Source organism: Dermacentor andersoni, chromosome 11 (genome assembly GCF_023375885.2).
Source record: "Dermacentor andersoni chromosome 11, qqDerAnde1_hic_scaffold, whole genome shotgun sequence".
NCBI lineage: Eukaryota > Metazoa > Arthropoda > Arachnida > Ixodida > Ixodidae > Dermacentor > Dermacentor andersoni.
Window position 1 is genome coordinate 81561964 of NC_092824.1, and position 24484 is coordinate 81586447.

Consider the following 24484-nt stretch of genomic DNA (forward strand, 5'->3'; position numbering starts at 1 on the left):
TTAATGGGGTGAGATAATGTATACAACTCATGAAATATGCCTAATTACGTTATCTTAAGGGGATGCACTACAGAAGCAAATACAATATTAGGCCTCATGGAAGTTACGCGATATCAGTCCGGTTAAGGTTTATTTAATATCTCTATGAGAGGTTAACGAAAAACCAGGCTCGTGACTTTGCGCCTGTGACGTGTAACAAGAGGGTTCCTCTCTTCCTTACAACAGCCAGGAAACATCTTTCGTTCGAGTACATTTTGTTTTTTCTTGCGTAAAAGGGAATACCTTCTTTTTAAAGCAGATCTAGATAAAGTGAAATATTCACCTTTTTTTCCTGTCATCACCAAAAGGGGAGGGGGGGAATAAACTGGACCTCATGGAGCTTTCAAAATCAATCAACGTCATCAAAAATTAACGTTGCTTGGGCGATGCAATTAACCGATTAATAACCATGAAGCGGCACGAATTATAACTCCGTCATTTCCGGCTCATTCGCGGTTCCACCGAGGTAAGGATGGCGCCATTACAACGAATGAAGCATCCAGCGGGAAAAAAAGAAGACCATCAAGAGCAATTATCGTGAGTGTGCGAAAGGCCGTTATTAAGTAAACGCTTCAACAGAGCCCTTCAGTCACACATTAACATAATCCGGTAATTATGCATGCATCCTCGTTAACAATGCAAAACACTTGCTATGCGACATGCTGGAGCAATCTATCCAACTTGCTATATGTAGCTTCGTTTTATGAGCGCTGCTGTGGTAAATGTTTTGTTCCTAACACAAAAGTTTTCATAGTTATACGCTCGCTGAAGTCGTAACACGTTATCGAGCAACCACCCTGCAGAGAGCGTTGATAATCGCTGTCATTCCGTGGATGAGCCGCAAAACTGAATGAGAAGGATATATAGATGCAGAAGATGGTGTCTGATTCCATTTTTTTTTTTCACCTTTGCCAAATTGTTACTTTACTCCGATGAATTGGCGCAGTGCGCAACTTAAGCGTGTCTATGGGGACTGGCTGCAGACCTTCCTCAATTAACAACCATATACCTCAATTTCATATCTTCTATCGTTGTTTGCGAAGGTTGTGGACAAGCTATAGTGCACAGGACAGTCCGTGTTCGCTGCAGTATCGTTCAGACAGAGGAACATGCACCCTCCTACAGTGCGCATGCGCAGAAATGCGCAATCCTGACGCGATGTTCAGAGTCGCGGTCGTGTATTGTTGTTCTTGGCCTCTGGCCACTAAATTGCAGGCCTACTGCCTGAGTCGCAAGTGCGACGACAGCGATCGAACCCGACCCTCTTCCCTTAGCTCCCTGAATTCACCCTGCATGCACCCCTGCTGCACACACACACTGACACACTTTTGCTTGTCTCAGAGCACTCTCACCTGCGCACTGGTCTGGTACGTCGCGCTGCCGGTGATTGTGGTTTGCCAGTGACGTGAAGTGACGTGCTTCGTTCGTGTCCGCGCCTCAAGGAGAATGGTGCATGTGTTGCTACCCCGTGTCGTCCTTTTATGGCAGCGTGAGGTTTCATATAAGATTTTAAAAAATTATTACTAAGCTGTTGAAACGTCCCTCATGCAGTTTCCTAATTCATCGATTTTTCTCGCATTGTTAGTACGGCTGTGAGGCGGAATTGATAGAGATTGTGACGCGAATTTCGTGCGGAATAATTTGAGACAACAATATTGAAATTGCGGGACGGCGTACGGCGCGTTTTAATGGGGATATGCGCAGGTTACTCGATGTGCGGAGATTCTGAAACCTTACCATGACACGTAATTGAATCGCTTTCTGTTCATTTGTGATAAAATTATGCTTATGTTTGGGACACTGGCTCTTGTCACCTCTTGTCTGAGGCCTCTTTTATGTCATATGTGGTTCCAAGATTGGTGCATACGCAAAAGTATGCAATGGTATCTCGGTGACCACAACCGTCATTTGCCGATTCAATGCTATATTGCGCTACGGTAACGCGGCCCAGCAAAAACATTCTTCACAAAGTCGTGTATATCTACGCGTTGCAAGTTTGTCAACGTCGCCATTGCCATAAACTTACTGCTAAATTCTCCGACATGGAGGTTGCGGGGCACATGGTTGTTTTGCTCTTTTGTAGTACTCTCACTTACTGTGACTGAGCATGCAGTATTGCCACTCCCCAACTATAACGTTGTGCCAAGATAAGGAGCAACTGGTCCGACATGTGTACCCGCGTCACTGCCAGGGACACAACGCCGTGGCACCTATTCAACCTGCCGGCTGGCGCGAAACCACCAGCACAAAGAAAAGGCTATACGCGGCTGCTCGCAGCCCCGCCCGAATCGAAAATGCAGTCGGCTCTTTAAAAGATCATTGGAAAGCGCCCGTACTGGCCGCTCTCGTCAGCAGCTAGTATACATAAACGAGCGACTCGTCGTTATTTGCCGGTCGCTCACCTTCTGGCATGCACCTGTACGTAGTATGCTTTTTTCCGGCTATCCGCTGTCGCGCGCTCCTTCTTTTACCCATGCCCTGACACCCACGTGCGCTCCTTGTCCGTCGCCCTGCTCTCTATTCGTCGCAGCTTGTGGAGCTTCGGCGCAACCCGCAGGCCGGCGAACACCGCGTTCGGGCCACCCTGAAGCCGCTGAAGAAGTCGAGGCGAGATTCGGACGACGAAAGCCTCTTCACCAGGATCAAAGTGCTGCAGGACGAGAACATGCGATGCAGGCAGCGACTAGAAGAGGTGCTGCTCCACCCCCCTTCCTCGATTTCTCGCAACAATGGCGCCGGTGTCGTTCTAAGTTATTTACAGAAATACTACAAGGCCAGAGCGATATATGTATACAGCGTTACGTGTGGGATGGCGTCAAAACAAGTGACATGGAAAGCAAACTGTAGCTATCGTGACTATTTTTCCCCCTCCTTGTACTCTCACTCTTGTCTTAGTAATGATCTTCTCCAGTCATTTCTCGCTGTCTTCAAGATAACGTGAAAATCAGATTATGTTTTCTTTTTTTCCCCAAAGAAGCTTTTTCAAATAATATAGAAACCATGTCATCATATACTACTGAAGTGAGTCCATCAGTGCCGTCAGTTACATGACATATACCAAGCCCCAACCAAATGTAGCTGAAACTTTGTCAGTACTTAGACCGAGTCGGCCTACACAGTCCAGAAGATTCAGACAGAAGCGACGCTATATGTACTTCTATCTTAATTAGTGTGTCATCTCTACTTTTCCTTTTTATTTTTTGCATACAACTTCACGTAGGCATTTCCTATGCACAGTGTCCTCCTCTACAGGCCTGATGGCTTTCAGTGGTATAATATTTAATTATTTAGTGCCTCAAAGTATGAAGGTCTCGAGTTCGTACGTGTGTGTTCTGTTATTTGCAAGCAAACAGGCAATGAAGGTCTGCTTGTGCGCGGCTTTAAAAGTTTTCATACACTATGAAGGTGACTGTTTTGTTGCGCCTTCCATTAGAAATCCGAATATGCTAACAATTTGAGAAAGTGAGAAAAGCTTTCTGCGCAGTTATCAATGAATGAAACGCAATTATTTTTATTTGTGCCTCTCCGCGCACCCAATTTGTCACTCTGGTGTGCTTATGTGTGAGGAAACGTTAACTACCTGCACCTAATACGTGCCTGAGTAAACCTTTCGCCATAAACAGCTGTTGACAGAAATACCAAACGGTCCGGTAACACGTCTTCGTGGTATACGGAAGAAAGACGCTCAGGTAAAGGCCTCGCCGGGCCAGTCTGCAATGGCAAACCCCGCCCGTAGCAATACCATGGCCACCCAAAAAGGCGCTGAGCATGCCACGCGTTGATACTGCCTCGTTTCATTTTGCGAGGACTGTACGTTGTAAATACCACCTTTGCTAACGCCTCTGTCTTTTTTTCTTCCTCTCGATTTTCGTTTCAGAAAAACATTGAATTGCAGTCATTATTGTTGAAGCTAAAAGACGTAGAGCCGGTGATAGTCGTCACGCATGACGCCATTACGACGATTCCAGAAGTTAGCTCACCTTCCCAACTCGAAACCTCAGAGCGTGGTAAGCCTGTCTCTTGTACTTTCGGTGATGCCTGTTGTTCTCCCTATCCTTCGCGCCTTTCGTTTCTCCCATATTTTTTCGTGGCCCCTGTCGTTGCTTTGACCTGTCGAGGAAGGTGGTGCCTAAGTGCGTCCGTTTTTGTGTCTTGTCTTCTTCCCCACAGAAAACAGCAAAGAGGATACGACGTCTATAATCTCCATCAGGTCTGTAACTGAAGAGGACAACTTTATGGAGATATCGGTGAAAAGGTACGCATCCGCATCTGTCATATGTACGAACGTTTTCTTGAATACCAACGCCCAGTGATCAAAATCACTGGTGTTTTCGTTTTCACTATTTTCACTGCCATTTCGCGACCTTGTCACAACTGGCCTCGGTATGGCGAGAACCCCTCGTGCTCATCTTTGGGCTCGTCTTTTTTTTTATGGTCTAGTGAGTCCCAACGTGGCAGATCCTTCCGCAGAGCAACAACTACACTGTTTAATCGGCCATCTCTGTTTACGTTGCATGCTAGTAAACCAACGGAACCGACTGATCTCCACTGTTTCACTCTCCTCCGATTTGAATGAAATTTTTACATATAACCTGGAAGCACTCCCCACGTGTGAGCGCTGCCAACTTCGTAGACAAACGCTTGCGCAACCACGTTCTTATCGTTGCCTCTTCGTTAGTCCAATGCCCGCGCTCTGCGTAAACATGAAAATGCACTTAAGCTATGTTCCAGTGCTCAGACCTTCACACAATTCCTGGAGGGAACTGGGGGGCTAGTGTCTACAAGAGCCGCAAGCGGGGAGGTTTTGACCGTATAGGAATGATGATTAGTACATGGATTTGCCTAAACTTCGTCCTTCTGGCATTAAACGGCTTCGCGACTTTGCAAGCTGATCATTTTGAAGAAAGTACTGGGTTTTCAATAATCAAACATATACTACTAAAATTGCCTGATGGCAGTATTCGAACGCAGGACGTCTAGCACAGAAGCTCGGTATTGAAATGCATATGCCACGGACGCATGGAAAAGCGGAACTGCTGTAATTATGCGGGTTCGCAGAATGCCATTGCCTTCTGCATTAAAATAATTATAAATTGTTTTGAAATTTAGGTCAGTGAACGTACAGAAACCGCAAGAACATCTGAAGCCACGAGCACGAAGATCATACAACTATATGTACTAACCACAATTACCATGGCGGTTGAAGGATCGCAGTACAAGAGTTTCCTCTAGTAATTATTCTAGGAAATTATATTCCAATACGCCCCGTAGATGGCTAAATGGACAACTAAGTGGACACTCACCACCATAAATATCGTTTGAATTCTGACAAAGCTGACAAGAAAGGCAGCCTGGCGAAGACAGCATCGAAACCAAAACCGATGCAGGCTACTTCGGGGCTGTCTGAATAAGACTACCGCTGCGCATAATGCTTTGAAACTCTGCGGGAACGTTGCCTGCGCGCGAATAAAAATTTATTAACACTTTCCTATGCGGTGAATGTAAAATACGTTCTGTTTTTCGAAGCTTCGCTGACCCAAAGTGATGAAATGTGCTTTTCTGCAGTTCTTGTTTAAGGGTGGGAGGAGGGGGGCGGGGGGGGGGGGGCTTTGCATCTTGAAGTCGCAGAGACGACTTCAAGATGCGTCCTATATGCACTCTACATGCGTTTCATTATTGAGGCTCTAAGCTGTCTCTTTTAGCAGTAAGCGTAGGACTGTCTTCAATGCCGACCAGAACTGAAACACACCCTTAGTTGGCGCTCCTTACCGTCGTAGCGAAACGCTGGTGAATCCGCAGGCAGCCGAATGTCGAGGGACCGTCGACGCTCGTTGACTACGGCTGCAGCCAAACGCGATGGCGACGACCATTGCCACCCGTGGCATCGCTGGGCCGGAGGGCCAACACACGTTCCCCATTCTCACTCTTAAGAGCGCACTACCTTTCTTTTGTTTCTTCCCCACGGCGCAATGTGTCCTCAGTTCGCCGGTGTTCCATCTTCGGCGGGATACGCTGAGCGTGACTCCAAATCTCTCTCTCTCTCTCTCTCTCACTCTCTCTCTCTCTCTCTATCTATCTATCTATCTATCTATCTATCTATCTATCTATCTGTCTATCTCACTCTCTGGGACGTCCTCCCGGCTCGCAGGAAGCTCTCGACGGCGTCGCTTCAGGGCAGCCCGGCCGCCCTGGCCGCCATGGGTCGCGGCGGCGGAGGAGCCAGCCGGCAGCAGCGCAGCGGCAGTGTCCAGCTGCGCCTCACGCAGCACCACCACCAGCAGCACCAGCAGCCCATGCATAGCGCGTCACCGTACGGGGGCGGCAGGGAGTCGCACCACCGCGCTCTCGCCAACGGGCTCGCCCTGCACGCCGACAGGGCCGCCTCCTCGGACGGTGGGTGTCCGGCGTCGTTCAACCCCACTCCCCCTACCCGTGGAAAAACCACGCTTACCGATTAGATGCAACAGCATTAAAACGCGTGAAGGCAAAGCTACAGGGGCGATGTTACTGCACACGCTTTACTGCGCCAAGTACACTGTAAAATGATGTGCACCCTTAAAATTGAATAAGGCTGTAAATCGGTTTATAACTCGCACCCTTCTACCCAACAAGGTGTGAGGCTTATTTACAGTTTTACACCCTGATTCACTTTTAAGCGTGTACATTATTTTATCGTGTAGACCGGCAGAGAGTGACAGCGCTTTAACGTTCTGGAATAGATATTGAATCAGTATAGCTTCCACGCACGACGATTTCGCATTTGCCCAAACGCGGAAGAAAGGAAATGCATGCATAAAATTAAATCAATTTTAAAGCTCGGTGGTGTATTTTGTCTTGTGTTGGCTGTTGTGACTGTGATGTTCTTTCTTCGCAACTTAATTTAACTCGGACGAGAAGGTGGGACTACTTTCAAGAGCGCTCTTACTTCAGCACGCTCTGCCTCCGTTGCTTTGCCTTGATTTGTGAAGAAAGTTCTTTTCCTTTTCTTTTCTTTTCTTTTTTTCTTTTTTGTTTTCTACAGTGCAGTGGTCATTGAGACTACATGGGATGGAGCATGTCAGCTCCAGAGAGTCTGCTCCAAATGTCGAGAAATATGCATCGAGAAAACTATTAGAATGAGTGCAATTAAAGTTTGAGTGTATGTTGGACATGTTGGAGGTGATGCGTGTGCAAACGCATACGTGTGTTGAGTAGTTGGGTGCCACTCTGGGAAGTTACATAACTTCTGTTATTCGCACTTTGGAGCTATTTGGGGCATCCAACAGCGCGTCGTTTGAGGACTACCGGGCTCATCAAGTTAAAACCATACGTACGAAGTGCGCCTTAAAAGGAAGATGTTGGAGAAATCTCAAAGCTGCAGGCAATATTTTTTTTTTTTTTTATGCGGACATGGGGCGTAGAAAATGATCCGCCAATTGGGGTTCTTCTCAATGCTTGCCGGGTGTTTGAAACGTTTTCGAATTACATGACATATCGAGTTCACATTTGGAAGATCGAATCGTGCGTTCGTAGGAATTCGACTGAGAAACAGCGAAGTTGCAAGCATATAGGAGGTGCCGCAGGATATTCAGTCTGGTTCAAGTTACGTGAAACACAAGAGCCGCAATATAAGCACAATGCCCACGGCGAGAAGATATTACTACCCTCGTGAGATTTTACAGCGACAGCAGTGAGCATGGTTTTGCTGCCTCTTGTCCAGGTAGTCCTTTCTGTCGCGATTCAGTTCTTCTCGCCTCTTTCTTATCCTCAAAATTGATAGGTATAGTTTAGGAACGTTTAGAAAAACTAAACTATGCCCACCACTGTAACTGGGAATCGAACTAACGGGCTGCATCGATGTGCAGTTGAAAAGCCGGATGCGCAAATTATCGAGTTATCATTCAGCTTCGTTATTTCGCAGCTTCTGTGGGCGTCAGCCCACTGTGCTTTCCACCGGTGGTTCTATTATTGTTTTTGTTTTCTCGATTCGTTGTGCCTATGTCACGAAGCGATAACACACGCCGAGGAGCAGCGTTGCGCCATGACGACTCACGGCTCGCCGAGCTGGGAAAGTAACACTTCTTGGCGAAGCCAGTATATTATCGCTGCAGACACGTAAAGATGGCTTCGGACGAGCACCGCATCCGAAGCCTGCTGGCAACGGGAAAACGCTGTGGTTTACGTGCGCTGCTGTAACGGTGACAACCTCTCCACTTGTCGAGTGCGTCACGCGTCATCCCCGCCAGCTAAACCTAGAAATCGCGACAGTAATATTTGGGATGACACGCCCCTGTTTACAGCGACTGCTCACTTGTTTCTCTGTTGCTGGTATTTCTGACAAATTCGAATTCCGAGCCGTCTCCACGAACACGTGGCACCGTGTGAACCTAAGAAGTTGCCCCCGCCGAGACTGTGCACGAAATTCGTGCAGCAACCCAGTGCCATGTGAGAATCGAAAACTGAACAGCAGCCACTATCCCGCTGCTATTGTGTTTTCTTTTATTCTTTTTTGGCCTCGATTTCAAACCGTTACTGATATCCGACAGACATAGTTCTGGGCATCTAGTAGTGTCGTCACCGGTACAAGGATTCATATAGAAAAAAAAATGACATGTGCATATCAGCTTTACATTTGTCTCCCTTGTGAAGAGTGTCGTGGGCGTTCAGGGTAAATAGAGAAACTCGATGACCTTTGACCTCCCGCAGAGTTGTCGCCTCTGCTTGCGCTTCCAGACCAGGACTGCCAAGACTTCCAGTCAGATGAGTGTAAGTTTTAACATCGTCCGGAATGAGCAACGCCAGAGCACACGTGTGCACATCACACTCGCTGTCGGCCACGCACTAACCGCTCAGCTTCACGCAAATGAAATGCCACGCTTCTATGGAAAACGTTGCCTAAGCTGTGCCAGAGTGACGCAAACATGCTTTTTTTTTTCTTTCCATGGTGTAACCGAGCCAAACAGCGCATGCAGTTATGTTCCTGTCACGGAATGGCGAAACTCTGCAAGCGCGTGAATGAATCCCTCTATACCTTTTTATGCTTCCGGCCATTCACAATTCACGCTATAAGTATTTTCCTGATACATCCGCCAGTCTTTTCATTCATGCTACATGCACTGCAATTTTGGCTTCTCTCTTGGCTGCTTCCCGTTCGCTATGGCAGCCAGATGGGTAAAATTACTTTTAATAGACGTCTCAATATCTCTTTTCCCGGTCACTTTTGACCATCTCGGCCGTAACATTGTGAGTAAAGGAAATTTGCGCATAACATTGAAAAATAAGGTATACGGGTACTGGTTCCGTGTTGCCAGCTAAATGGCTACAGTTGAAAAAGTTGAAAAAGAGGAGTGCGAGCATGTCCTCCGAACATTCTGTAGAACGGGATCAGATTAAATGTGCTACGGCTTTAGCAAGTCGCTTAACACGCTGGTACGCATAGAAGGGCTTTTCTCTGCACTTCCGTGGCGTGGGTTACACCGACCACCGCATGAGCGCACAGCATGACCTCGTTTCTGTTTATACATGTGCGCAGCAACGACGCTTTTTACTGCTGCCACGTAGCCTACTAAAGTGCATGTATGCCTGCGCGAGCGTACGCATGAAACCGAAACGATGGCTTTCTAATAACGCAGTGAATGAAGTAAGCTTTCAAGCTGTACCGTATCACGCAGCAAGAGGGCAGACATTGAAAGCTTGAAAGCGAATCCATGCTTTCATAATGCAATAGAATGCCGCCTTTTGGAGCAATGAGCGTGCTCTAGCTAAATGTAGATCATAAGCAGGCATTCCTGTCATGCATCATGTTCCTGTGAAACATCTGCGTAAGTTTTTTACTTAAAGTACTTTCAGCGAAGAAGAAATAAGCGGCTATGTTACTAGGCTGCGCGATCCTGTGTATGCGACCTTCCTTTTGCTTCGTCCTGTCGGAACAATCGACGCTTCTTTGTGGTTGGTTGCGCAGAAGACGTCCCACAGATGTCAAGAAAGACGATAAGAACTTTATCGATAGCGATAGTACAAGAAATGTCTCTGGAGCCAATGTTTCGACAAGGAGACTCGTCTTCGTCGAGGCCCTCATCTTGTCGAAACGACGTTGGTTCTGGCGACATCTCTTTTTCGACCGCAGCTCATTACATAGGTTCTCCATCTTCCTATAAACCTGTCTTGTAGCCATCAGAACGGTGTCATTTTGAGTCGGGGTAATCTAATTATAGCCGTAGAGTGAGGCAATTTCATCAAAAGCACCGAAGTAAGCACCGCGGCTGCCGACGCTCAACTCTCTCTTTAGGGGGATGCTGCGTTGCGTTTCGTACGACAGAATGTTTAGCAAGAGACAGAGAAGTAGTTTAATGATTGGCAAATGTAGCGAGGTCGGTCGGAAAATGGAGCATCTGGCTTGCTACTCTACGTAAGGGAAGGGGAAGAGGGGAAGAAAAAGGGTCACAATGGGGGATGATAATGGGAGGAACGAGGGGAAGGACACATTGCATAAGAACGCTGCCCGCGCTTTTCTGAGACTCGCCATTTCGTAACAATCGTTTTCTCCTTCTTTCCACCCGCCATCGGTACCGCTACCGCAAATCCGTGCGCGCCAGCAGCCCCGGAGGCCAGCCCCCAGCAGCAGCAGCAGATGAGCGTGCGGCGGCGGGCCAAGAGTCTCGGAGCCCTGCGGGGCCCCGAGCAGCCGTCGTCCTCGCACCACCAGCAGGCCACGTCCCCGTCGGGCGCCGCCACGGTGTCGCTGATCGAACCCGACGGCGCCCCGCTGCTGCCGTTCCTCTTCAGCCGTATGGTGCAGGACAGGACTGCCCTCTACTCCAGCTACCCATCCATCAAGTGTGATATCGTCGAGTACTTATGAGGAACGCTCCTAGCCTTCGCGTCCTCGTCTCGACCGCTCAAAATGTGAAAAAACCAAGGGGAGGGGGAGGGTGTCCGGCCCCGTCCACTCGGCGCAATATGCAACGTGTCTCGTTTCCCTCGCTCTCTGTGCTGTGTGGTGGTGGCCCACTCGCCGCGCCGTGCCGAGGGAAAACTCCAGGGAGGGAGAGAGAGAGTCGTGGAACTGCCTCCGCCTACGCCGCCACCACCGCCTCCTGCGGGAGGGCTGTGTTCTTCGGCTGTGGTTTCGGCTGCATGCCGGGCGCCAGTGTATAGTAGTGGTAGTGTTTGTAGGGTTCTCGCCAACAAGGCGAAGAACAGGTGCTCAAGGGCGGGAGGTCATGGCAGGTGAGGAGTGTAGAGGAGACACTGCGACGGCGGTGAAGCTGTGAGGATCGCATTGTGTGCAGAATCTGGCTGGAGATTCACGAGGACGGAGGAATGGCAGGAAAGTTGTAGTTCGGCAGGTTAAAGAGAGTGAGCAATACTTTCAGTCACGAATTTCAAGAAAGGGAGGCGGAGACGACTGGAGAGCGCAGAAACCGTTTCCACGGTGTTAAAGACGCAAACGACGAACGGAGCCATTTCTTTTGCGGCGGCCGTAACAGAGCTTTGTCCGAGGCTTAAAACTTCTTTTGTAAATGCTCTTGCCAATATTTCACACTGAAAGTCCTGTTTTAAAAATAAGAAGTTAAACACACAAAGATATTTCTTGTCCAAGGATTGTTTACAGAATCACTTATCTTCTCCCTTTGAAATGATAGCTCAAAGTGTGCACATTGCTTTTGTGCTGTTTCGCCAGTTTTGTTGTTGTTGCCTTCGAATCTGCTTATTCTGACTGATGGTCCATAGCACAGCGTCCTGTCGACACGATTTCAGTAGGCAAATGCCAGGGTCGCCGCTAAATATCACGACTTTAATTTTCATGTCTTCTGCTACTACGTCAGCCCGATTAAATTTTGTGCAGATGACAAGTTCGAGAACTTTCAGTCCTACGTGGCCACCTTTATGCAGGATAAACAATCGCTACTGCAGCCCGGAAGCAATCAAAACCATCATTACCGAGCCGCATGGACATCGTGAGTACTTTATCTAAAAGTGCAAATATGGTACATTGGCCCTTGTGGTCACGTGTCTTGCTTCATCCGCCTGGCTTCAGCCGCCTTTGAGAGCTGTTCTCGCAATGCCGTCTTTCTTTCTGAGTGGTGGACACGACTTGGTCCATAACAGACAGGAGTGACCCACTTGCTCGCAGTGGACAACAACCAGAGTACGAACAATTGTAAATCGTAGACGCGTCTTGCTGCTGGACTCCGAAGACATAGCATCATTCTAACGGACGAACCTGATCAGGTAGTGCGGTGGACAGGTATAAGGTGATGTTTCTGTTTCACCTCGAAAGAGTTGCTGTCCGTCGACACAGGTGTCGGCACTTGCTGTTGCTGGAGATTGCTCGGAAAAAACACATGTGAAGAAGTGTGGAAAACACAGGTTAGCTCACCTGTGTACACTTCAAGATGTCGGCGTATCCGTGGCGTGTTGAAGCGAAGTGAGGAATGAGGGGTTTCCCGAGTGAACGATCTTTACACGCGTCTGCCGTTGGTACTGCCACAACTCTTGAGCCGTGGTGTGTTGGTTCTTTCTTCGAACCCGGCTCACATAGTAGAGTGTAACGAGCCGGGAGTGTAGCCGTTGTTGCGGCATACATGTACAAGACCTTTGCAATCAGTGTACGTTCGGAAATGTGTACGAGAGCCCCCGAGACATTGACTTTCCGGTCAGAGTCGGAACGCCGGTGGCCGTATTCTCTCACCGGCGCCGACGTTAGTTTTTACGAAACTGGGATTTGTACCTTGTTCTCCATATATAGGCTCGGCAAAAGCGAAAGAGTTGACATACCGTACCCCGCGTCGCGAACACGTGATGTGAAAGTCACCCAGCGTTGGGCAAGCGTTGACCCCTCTCCTCACCCAGCCTTACACTTCCCATTCCCGATGGCCATTCTGTAGTTCTTCACTGTGGATGTTGATACGCTTTGAGCTTGAGTTCGCGAAACTGTCGTTAGCCGCTAGAATTGAGCAAGCTGCTTCACGACATAGCCGTTTAATCACGCGGCATTCGCGTTGAGCACGTCGGCACCCGAGCAGCCGCTGCAGTTCGGGTTCACACAACCAACACGACAGGACGCGTCAGTCCGTTTTTGTATTCCGTGAGTCCTTCTGTCGTTCAGCATGCGAAAAGATTTAGAGCGCTGGTTCTGTGAGCGAATACATTACGTCACCAAAGTTCTGTATACGAGGAATGGTCGTATATGAAGGTGTCAGGAAGGCATGTAGACGTGGGCAAGATGGGATACTGAGGCGAAGACTTGTTGTAGTAACGGAACAACCTAAGCTGACGGACCTTCGGCTTGAACGTGGAACCGATGCGGACCCTCTTGTATATTGTTAGTGCGCGCCAGTGTATTGCTCGTGTTAGTTTGTGAGTGTGCGTACGTGCGTGCATGTAAGCGCGCTAAGCTGAGTTCGTGCGTCGTTAGCGTTTCCAGCCTTCGCAAATTTACGCGTCGGGCCGGTAGAGCGCATAGTTTGTTTATACGTCGCCGTGCATGCTCTGGCCAGTGAAAAGAATGGTTCGCACTTGTTTAAACGAGCGAAGGGCCGAGACTAAAGTTTGAAGTATATAGTTGAGTACACCGTACAGCTACAGCGACGAGTCTGTAGCTGATGGTGCCCCTCTCAGACTCTACCTTCAGCAGGACTCTTCATTCAAACTCTCGGAAGAAAGAGAAGCAAACGAAATGAATGTAAAGTGTGACAACGCCTGCTCCAGCGCAACTAGTTAAGAATGAGGATTTGCAGAAATTTCAGTGGTAATGCGTAAGAAAACAAATATACAGTAAAGAATATACCATAAAGAAAAGCTTATCAACACGAATGGCGAGATGATCACAAGAGTGAAGGCAGAAAACGGCCTAAAAGAGAGTTATATCCAAACAATACAGGTACGATTATAATGGCCTGAATGTGGCTATGCCTGGAAACATGAGTGGCATATCTCGTATGTATTCTGTCTCTACCGTTGTGGAGGTTGATTGCTTAGAAGCATATAATTCAGACAGGCGCACACTACGTTTAAATTCTTCGAAACCCAGTTGGCAGGCGCGTGGTGCCATGCATGTAGCATACCTGACTAGCCGTGAAGACGAGCCAAGCCGAGCCGAGCACAAGTGGCACAAACAAAAACGAAACACGAGCAAAGCATGGTGCACCCGCCGGACGTCATTTGCGATCGCTCAATCTGATGAGGTCCATTCGCCACTGTCTCAGTCGAATCTCTCAGCGCACGCTGTTAGTGTCGCGAGAAGTCATGCTTCATCCTTCCGAGTGCGTGCTCCTGTGCACTCTGTCATTCTGAAGGTCCTGTCGCGCTGTCCAGAGCAAGTGCGGCACGGTTTAAAATAGTGTCTGCACTGCAGCCTCCGTTAACCCTGCTTGTTTCCTTTTCTTTCGCTTTTTGATAGGCGTAGAACTTGAGACACCTCGTATCACAGAGAAAGCCTTTTGCATAGTCGCGTCACGGGCAAGAAACGCTTTTCCGTTTTCACCGCGAACCTGCAGTTAGGTCTTAAGAAACGGTGTACAGTAAGGCCGAGTGTTCTCCCAACGCGCAGCCTACGAGTTGTCCAAGGTAGAGTGGCGCGCCCTTTCAAAGTCGACAGAAAGACATGGAAACTCGAAAGACCCTTGTAGGTAGACCATTTATAAAATGAATTTCGAAATAAAATCTGGGTTTTTGCTCGCTACAACAGACTCGGTGCGTCGCCTGCAGCCTGACTTTTCCTTGGTTTTCCAAAATGCGATGGTTTTCAAGAGAACTATTTCGCTTTGACATCTCGGTTGCTTTCGATTTCTGATGCTCGCAAAAGGGCCGACGAAACTCGTTCTTTGCAGATGAGGAAACTCTCGTCTTACACACGGGATGTACGGCTAATCAAAACGCATACACGCGCTAAAGGTGTCATCTCGGTGTCATAACCAATGTTACACTCGACTTCGCTGTGGGGTGATTGCGCTGCGACCGAACGAAAGCCTCGTATACAGGACTCTTTTACGATCATATTTTTGCGGGTGCTCTAGACTGAGCATCATTTCAACGTGACAGCTGTTGTCTAGTGGATGCCTTCCGTAGGTTTACTTGTGAACTTCGGTCGAAAATTAATTAACTTGCAAGACGTTGCAAGTTTTGTCCACTTATTCATGATTAAGAATGAACCTACCTGTAGTCGGTGAATCAAAACCTAAAGCCAATTTTCTTTTTACTCTTGTCTTCACACAAAGTTAAAATGTAGCGCTTTTGTTTCGATGTTTTAAAATCGCGTGAGACTCAGCTTTAAAGAAATCGATTAAAGTATGTCATCCCAAGCGTTAACCGACCACACTATAGCTTCGGCACCCAGCCCCGACGACCGCACTGGCGAAATCTTTGCACAGGCTTGTTCACTGACTTCATTTGAACATAGCTTCAACGGAAAGCGTCGTCCCCGTCTAGTATTGACTCTGCGTCATTCGATCGATTCAGTGTTCCTGATCAATATTGATTCGTCGAAATTCGGAGTCGGCAAGCGCGAAAACAAATGGTTGTCTGCTTGACAGTATAATCACGTTTAGTTTGTCGCAGGTGTGTCGTGAAAGTGTTTGACTCCGTGATCGGCTGCAGTTACGTGATTACCACATTGTAACTCGGTAACCTTAGACAGGAGCAGGGCCGGATAAGCGAGCTTTTACCTTGCGTTCAGTTTTGGGTGACCGCGATCGGAGTTAGTCATTGCACAGCAATTGCGATCGTCATGCTGCTTGCGAACTTGTAAGCCAAAATTACAACAGAATCACATTTGAAAGTATACTGCCTAGTGAGCTTGAATTGCTGTCAAGTGAAAATTTTAAAAGAGTGGAAATTAAGAACAGACTGAGCAACAAACCTCCAACAAAAAACTTCGTCCGTGTAATCAAACTTGAGCACAGTCTAGACATCGCTACGTTTCTGCGGTAATAGTTTTGGCTAAGCAAGCGAGGTACATTTGCTTCACCACTAAACCGTACTGGTCTTTCCTAACTAACCGTTTAAATGGTATTCCAACAGTGCGTCAACCAGACCAAATTGACGCGAAAATCGTCAAGAGCGGCGCCCGTTTTGGAACACTGCACAGATATTTTGCCAGAACTTTCGCAGGCATAGATCTTTATAGCTGCTCCGTCGCAACTTCCAGGCTGAACGCTTGTTCGACCTTGCGCTTATAACTTAATAAACCTCGCACTAAGACGAAACTGTCGGCTAAACTAGTTCTCCGAGACTTCTTGAAGAACGCATTCGCCAGTGCGTGAGACGTCCAGCTCTCTCGTTAGTAAATTTCAAATCCTACCTCCAGTACTCCAACGATAATTGCAATGCGAGCATGTTCAGAAATGAGTGACATAGAGGCGCACAAATCAGCAAAGCAGGTGTAGCAGAGCCCGCTGTACAATAAGTGAACTTCAGGATCCGTATTCACAAAAATATCTTACGCTAGAGTTATTACGAGAAAATTTCGACCAATGCTGACTCGGCACTAGCGAAGATGACCGACCATTGTCAAAGGGTTAGACGTTACAACAAATCGTAGTGTAGGAACACGCCGATGGATGGCAGAAGTGATGACAGACAAGCGCTAGCTACCGACGAAGCTTTCAGCGAGCCGTGTTCGTACTAAATATACGCCGCCATTTGGCATGCGTGATTTATTTTTCTTGATTAAGTCAACTCGTTACCTGAAAGTTATGGTTCTCGCACATCTGGAAAAAAATGCCGCGAAGCTACTTCTGCCTTTATCATTTCACGTGCAAGCTTGTCGCGTCTTCTGCTGACAAAACTACGCTAAGCCACGCCTACACTACACAAAACTACACCGCACAGCCACGCGATCTGCACTCGAAAAGCAAGCCATCCATTGCGCGCATCTTATCTCGGAAGCGCTCCACTTGAGCGTGGCAAAAGCAGCTCGCTTGATCCGGCCCTGCCTGGTCTCCAGAGATCCCCGCTCCCCTTATCCCACCATCGAAGGCGTTTTCTCTTTCCTTCGGTGAGACAGACACACACACACACACACACACACACACAGATCGTGCGCTCCGTACCTGACAAGAGAGTCGTGCGCTTGCTTCGACACGCCCCCGTGCGGCGAGCGCACCCAATTCGCGTGCCACCCCTTCTCATTTATGGGTCACGTGACTGAGTGACGTGCGCTGAGGAAGACACGCAGGAGAGCTGAATAAACCGACCCCGTCGCGCGCACTGAGCTCGTATGCGGTTTCAAACGGCTCCGCTGCGTCTAGCGGTTTTTCTTAGTTAAGAAGCAACTTTGAGCACCCAGCATGCCGCACATATGGTTCAACCAGCCGCTCGCTTTGTTTGTTTGTTTGTTTGTTTGTTTGTTTGTTTGTTTGTTTGTTTGTTTGTTTAATAGAAGCTGTAGCATGGCTCAGAATATTACTTTCTTCTCAATGTAAGGAAAGGAGACACAGAGAATTGTTCACTGAACTAAGCGCCTTCATATCAGCATCATTCATTCCACTGGAACTGCACCCGCAGCTGGCCTATAGCAGAGGTGACTAAAGAGCGGTTTTGAGTTGCGTGGTTGTCCAGATGTCACCTCTGAAGGCGTTCAGCACTCGCATCGAGTCAAGTAAACTTGTGTAAAATGATGGCTCGAGCTCCACTTGAAGAGCGGGAGTCGGAATATACACAAGCCTTATAGCTTAGTACGGTAAGCCCTGCACACGCAGCTTTGAAGTGAGCTGTCAGTTTAAAAGCAATCTCACCTCGTCTTTGTTTGCAGAAGGCATCATTTTCCTTTTTTTTCCTGTACTTTTCGCTCTTTTTTTTGGGGGGGGCACAAGGTTTTCAGTGGCCCTTGGCAATATGTCTGTACCACCAGACAGAGGAACCACATGCTATGCATTGAAAGTGCTCAGGGGTTCCAGAATTTTTTTTTTTTTTTTCAGTGCTACCTTCTTTGAGTGAGAAGATGGCGAGGTATGCTTGAAAACTGAACTATGAGCCCCCTTAGGCCTAAGTAACGAAAGCTCGTTAAGTAAAATCATTTTGCCAGGCTCGGCTGTGTCCTTGTTATCCTTCGAACTAGATTTTGCAGATATGAAGCAAAAATATATCCATCAGCTGACAAGAATTCTAAGGTAGAAACTGCGAAAGGGTACATAGCTTGCAGGTAAATTAAGGGGGGGGGGGGGGTGACCAGTGCGAGATATTTCTCGGCCAACGGGTTCATTCTGCTCTCCGACGTGTCAGTATGCCGTAATCAGCTGGTATCTTTGCCGCGCGTGGCTCTAGTGTTTATTTTCTGTGCAGGACAACTAGCGCAACCGTCGAACGCGGTCGATTACGTAGCAAGAGTCCCGCACACCCATATTGCATGCATCTTGAGTGAGGCGAGTTGCACAGCCTTTTGTTTTACTACTGTGGGTTACAATAATTGTTCCGACCAAGGAGCTTACCCTTGGAGCCAATATTTAGCCGCGTACACAAGTAACAACTACGAATAACCACCTACTAATAAAAGAAATGTCGTTTTGACTTGAGTAATCACATTAATCCCAAGACAAAACAAAACATTTTTGGACTGTTTGTTTGTTTCTTTGCTTCTTTTACTCTTGCCAACGTTAGTTCAACATACACGCAGGAAACAAGCAAGTGAAGGAATTGACATAAGCAAGAAGAAAAGAATGTCCCAATGCCAAATTCCTCTTAGTGGGTAGTTTATTTTATTATCATCGTTGCAGCTTATCTGCTAATTTGTGCGGTAGTGTGAGTAGCTTTGTGGCCTTCCAAACAGCACGACGTAACAAGCAGCGCTAAGGCACAAACGTAACCTACTATGTTGGCAACCCGTTTCGGCCATCATGTTTGTTTTTTTATCTCGGATTTCTGCTTCCTTTTGCATCTCATACCAAACTTCTTTTGATCGATCTCGAACAGCTTTGACACCATCTTTCAGAACCCCGCTTAGTTGGCACAGTTAGCTACTTCTCCAGGCAGCCTGTCGGTATTGGGTCTCACCGGTGTTCCGAACTTGGTTTTGCGCTTGTCGACCCAACAGCTGACTATCTCCATGTTTAATAGTTTACGCATCCAACACAACCATAAGCTATCCCGCAGAAAGAAAAATGAAGTTTTTCTGTGGTTATCCGCCACAGGAGCGGATGAGAACATGCGAAACGCTAACGTGGCTACTACACCCTTCGTCAAAATTTTCCAGGCCACTGCTCGGCACCGTGCGTTCATGGCCAAATCCTGGGTCCTGTAGGGCGATTCCGCAGCTCCAAAACAGCAGGCCATTTTGGAGGACCGTAATGTTCCATTTTCCTAGCTGAAGAGGCGCCTGAGACAGTCTAAGTAACAACTACGCTGTAGGGTACGGTGAACAATCTTCCCACTCGCCGAGCGCTTTCACAGCGTTTTGACTGTACGTGCGTTGGCAGCACAACATTGGCGGCCGTCATTCGCACAGCGTGTATTTATGTGACGTGTTAGCAGCGACAGAGTAATGAACGAACACGGGGGGCGCAATATGTAATAGACAGGGCAGGACTTGCGGATGAAATGGGAAGAATGGCTGTCCCCCCAGCGAATAGTGCGAGTGTAGGTGAGCATGTTGGCGTTTAGAAACCCAGACGGGAATTTCTGTAGGGCGTCAAAACAGCCTCTCTACCGCGTATTCCGGTAGATTAATGTGTCTTTCAAAAGCGCCGAGATTTGAAAAAAAGAAAACAGGGTGGCTATTCCAGTGTTAGGCCCACACGCAAATTCTGGAGGAAGCGAACGAACAAGGCAACCCTGGAGTCACTGCTACAAGCTCGTTGCGTACGTTAGATGTATAGGAAATGAGACACGAGGTAGCGCGATGCTGTCTTTCTAAGTACAGATGCTCGACTGGAGTGGACCATTGCATGCGGAGGTGTAGATGTGTCTGCACGTCACCAGACAGTAAACCTATTCCGCAAAAATAAAGCCGTGTAATAAAAACCCGCGTGTGCGTACCACAGTATAGTATTTAATTTTATTCTGTCTCTGCCCATCCGCCTAAACCTTACTTACGCAAAGCAAGAACAAAAAGAAGGTATTATTAAAAGAAAACAACAGCGACAGAATGCATAGAGGTTTTGTGAAAAGCGTCGAGGTCATTTTGCGCCGTCGTCAGCGCTATTCACTAAGGTAGCCTACTCCGAATAAAAGCGCGTACTTCATAACCTCAATAATGAACAATCCCGCATTATCAGATAGTATCCTAAAATGAGCATATTTGTATTATTTTGTGGGGTCGGTAAATGCGAGGCAATCCGGCATATCATTTCCCATAGAGCGCATGACAGGGATTCCGTTCTCTGAACACCGAGGACTCTTCCTAAAACTTGTGCAGCCTATAGCGCTGCCAGATACTTGCCCTTACAATATGTATTGTTAATATTCTGAAGATTTCTACTGAGTTTCCGTAGCCTTCAAAACTCTTTTCTTACAAAAGCTATCGAATTCCACCTAAACATTTTCAAGAGTACAAAACACGAGGGTTATGACTAGGTGACAAGACAGAACAAGTAAATAAGAGCGGGAAATTACCAGCGTTTGCGTAGCTCATTCTACGGTTTGTCCAATCGGGACGTTAAACGCAGGTCCAGTTTCAAATGTCGTCAGGGACCAGCAGAAACCGCATAGCACAGTCAGTCACGAGCGAAGTGGCTTCAAAACTTTCGACAAAGACTGCGAACTTAGCGTTCTCAGTTCGCGAAAGTTTGGCCGGTGAACAACGCCGGTGCTTTATTGATGCATGGCTTACTCGTGTATTTCCATGAAAGACTATCCAGTACGTTTGAAGAAATTTAAACGAGCGATTCGATTGCATACAATCGCTTTAAATGCTCAGGACGTCCCAACGTAGTGACCACTGTTGTTGATCTCAGGCAAAGGAAGAAACGGTTTTTAAAACGGCATCATTATGAAGTAATATGTGCTACCTACGTGTATCGCAATAATAAGATTAGCATTACCGCTGCAGTGATAAAAAAAGCGTTTTATGACATTGCATGCAGTGCTTTCTTCTTTTTCTCTTCTTACCGTTGTTCCGTAACATTTCTTACTGGACAGATGGCAAAAATCCAGGCGAGACATCAATCATTTCATTCTTGTTCTGACATCAATGGTGACAATCTGCGCGGGATCACTCATCTGCCGCCTACCTCTAATTTCCTTCCTTCAAGCCGACTCTTAGCAAAAGTTTCGAATACCGCTGTAACCGTTTCTTTCTCTCTCTCCGTTTATTTCTTTCTTTTTTGACATTCGATTTTCAAAGTCCGACGTCCTTGTGGAGTTCATACATCTTGTGGGTGTAGGACGTTGAGAAGTCGCATGGTTCATCAGGTGGGCCGAATCACACGCACGTGAATAAGACCACGTGACTTCCGTCATGTGACCGCAGCGTCTCCGAAGAGTGAGCCTCGTCCGAATGTGTGTGTAGGAGCACGAAACCGCGCCGAGGCAGCGCCCCCCCCCCCCCCTCCCCCCTGCACTCCACCGATCTCCAGTTATCGCACTCTCGTTTCCTTCCCAGGCTCCCTCTCTCTTTCTGAAAATGTACAAATCGCCAGTAACGGTGGCGTCGAACTCGCATATATATACATATATATATATGAGTAGTACACGTTTACATACACGAGCATAAATGCGCATGCGCCGACACACATGACACGTGACCTTTGTGTTCTCGTCGCGTTCTTTTCGAGCAGTTAAGCAGCGTGAAGGTTCGAGTAGCAGGCGGCAGTCGGCGATTATGTGTGCGGGTGTATTAAATGGCCGCGTTTGTGGAGTGCGCAGGCGTATACATATACGTGTTGTTCTTCCGCCGGAAGAATTTCTGGCGCGGCGCGTTGTAAGTAGAGGAAAGGGAAGAAGAAACCGCGCCGCTCTGCCACACCTTGTACATACGACATGGCCCAAATGTTCAAGCGACGCCTTTGATACGGTGTACCGCGCGCACCTTGTTTGACTCTGTAGAAATATCTTCTCGTTCGTTGTCTGTAGTTTGCGAGTGAGAGAAAGTTAATAAAGAAAAAAAAACAGTAGGTGAGACGCGCGTATTCGTGCGCTGCATTGTTGTGACACCGGCGCGACACTAGTGCTACACCGGTGAAACTATCGGAACACGTTGAGTGTGGACATGATGGCCTGGAGTGATGACCTGGAAGCCTGTACCGTGGCTACACTCCGCCCCTCAAAGCAACGTTTCGTGCGTGCAGAGAATGGCAACCACCGATGGTCCTGTTTCCTGAAATCGGAGGGAGAAAAAAAAAATAAAGCTCACCTTGACTCGCCTGTCTATTGGGATCGCTTAATGTCTCTTATTATAACCTGGCGTGAGGCGCCCTGATAGAGTGATCGGCTTGAGTGTACAGCAGAGTAATTTTTTCTTCTAGCGCGAGGCTGCTCTTCGTCGAGTCGTCGTTGCAGCTGCTCTCTCTCGGTCGTTTCTCTCGTTACTATCGCAAAGCATTGAGCCCCTTGCCTTGGCATTGCCAAAGCATTTATTATGTCGCAGAAGTCAAAACGGTTGTGTAACTGCCGGAACCACAAGTAACTAGGCTCTCTAGAAATAAGCGTCGTTCAAAAGTAAGTCGAGTAGAAGAAATGTTGCAGGTCTTTCCCGGCGCCTGCACCTGAAGGTTTTGTGACCTGAGGGGAACTACAATGCTGCCTGAAAATCTCGAAAGTTATGTGATTGATATCCTATTACTTGAAGCGACAAAATGTTTCCAGGCTACTCTGGCGACTTCCTTTGAATATGTACGATTCAAGTGATCAAATCTTTATATATTTTTTTTTCAGTTCGGTGAGCAAAAGTATACGGACCAGGGATTGCGCGATAAAGCTCATTTTTCTCCTCTGCGTGCGAATGTAACTCGAAATTTAGGACTGTAGTGCAAACGCGGCATCGCGAACTTTCCAGTGCACTCCTCAATTTCACTTTATGCACGTTAATTACGAAGAAATTCAGTTGTGTTTTGCTCAGTGACCTTGTGATTCGCATACTTATGCCGCATACACGCACGGACAGAGGTTCTAAAGAAGGTGAAGTATTGAAGTCGCCGGCAGTTTCCTAACAAAGAAAACCTGAAATGAAACCAGGCTGAGCCGCCAGGCTGCGGTTTACCCAGTTTGGCCACAGTGTGTGCCGAGTTATTTGTGAGCACTCGAATAACAAGATGAAAGATTCCTGCGCGTAGACTGCTTCTGCAACTGAATCGCGGGAGTCGGGACAATAGGGAGAGCTATCGCTTCCCGAGTTGCATTAAAAGTAGTCACTTCATCCGTTACACACGCTGTGCGCATGATCGAACGAAGAAGATCAAAGAAATACTGTCTGGTGGTGTTATGTCGGCGCACTTTAGTCGCTCGTGCTTGGGCAAGTGAGAAAGCTGGTGGAGCATACATGTTTCGGCGAGAATGCTGGAATGTACGCATTGCCGAGCCAAACCTGTGGAGTGTACCGAGTGAAATGTTTTATGAAACTTTTTGACACAGCTGCTGTTTATGGGTTGCGACCAGTTTGTTGTGCCCGGTAGAAATCTGTTCATCGCTCCCGAATATCCTGTTGCTACCGTTTTTTGTCATCTTTACCTTGGGTTTTCTTTCGCGAGTCAAGATGTGAAGCTTACACTTTCGATGGGTGCAAAGCCGCGTTTCATTCGACGAAGAAAACGTGAAAAAAAAAGAAGGGTATGTTGATTTGAACTGTACACGAACGTCAATAAACAGAGACTTGGTTGTTGCAAACCGTTGCGAATGAAAGGCGCCGGTAGGATGTGCCTCTTGATGGAGTTTTTCCAGCGCTCGCAATTTGACGAAGGACGAAGAGGAAGGTACACGCAGGGTAGCATGATGACCGTTCCACTTTGAACACCGAGAAGAATACATGTTCCCCTAGTATTTTCTTTCCTAAACATATTTTTTTTCGTCCATTTTCTCCGAACCACCCAATTCTCGGCCGATGCCCCACCGTGGGAATGTGCCCCTTGTGCAACGGAAGAACAAACAAACAAACAAACATGCGCGATGAGGATGTGTCTCCTCATCGCTCCAGAATATTATGCCAAGTCGCCGTTTCGGCGATCGCGACCAAATTTATTCGTAGGCACAGTGGTGCACAGTATCGCCAGTGCTGCACCTATTCTCCATTGGTGACTTGGAAAGCGCACGTTTGTAGCTTTTTTTTTTCTTGCATGCAATGTTGTGACGTGAATTCACTGTGAGGTATCAGTCGAGTAACGGATGGCTGACGCGAAACATACGAGAAATTATTCAAGAGGAAGCCATAAGGTAAGGCGGTTCAAAGAAGCTGAGATAAGAAAAAGAAATTCAAAAGCTATTCTCTTCTGGATCAAGAGGGAGAGAGAGAGAGAGGAAAGGCACGGAAGTTTCTCCTCCCTGCCTTTCCGGTTTGAGGCGAGTTTCCGGTTTGCTACCCTGCACTGGGAGGAGGAGG

At 47.6% G+C, this 24484-nt stretch overlaps 1 protein-coding gene across 1 annotated transcript in view; it reads left to right on the forward strand.

Annotated features, from left to right (window-relative positions):
- The window catches only part of GABA-B-R2 (gamma-aminobutyric acid type B receptor subunit 2), a 377441-nt gene extending 353666 nt beyond the window's left edge, over nucleotides 1-23775 (forward strand). Inside the window, exons 16-20 of the mRNA XM_050167418.3 lie at nucleotides 2570-2731; nucleotides 3917-4046; nucleotides 4210-4294; nucleotides 6188-6432; nucleotides 10617-23775. Coding sequence (XP_050023375.2) covers nucleotides 2570-2731; nucleotides 3917-4046; nucleotides 4210-4294; nucleotides 6188-6432; nucleotides 10617-10879 — 885 coding nt within the window. The 3' untranslated portion in view covers nucleotides 10880-23775. The remainder of the gene's footprint in view (nucleotides 1-2569; nucleotides 2732-3916; nucleotides 4047-4209; nucleotides 4295-6187; nucleotides 6433-10616) is intronic.
- The last annotated feature ends 709 nt before the right edge of the window (nucleotides 23776-24484 follow it).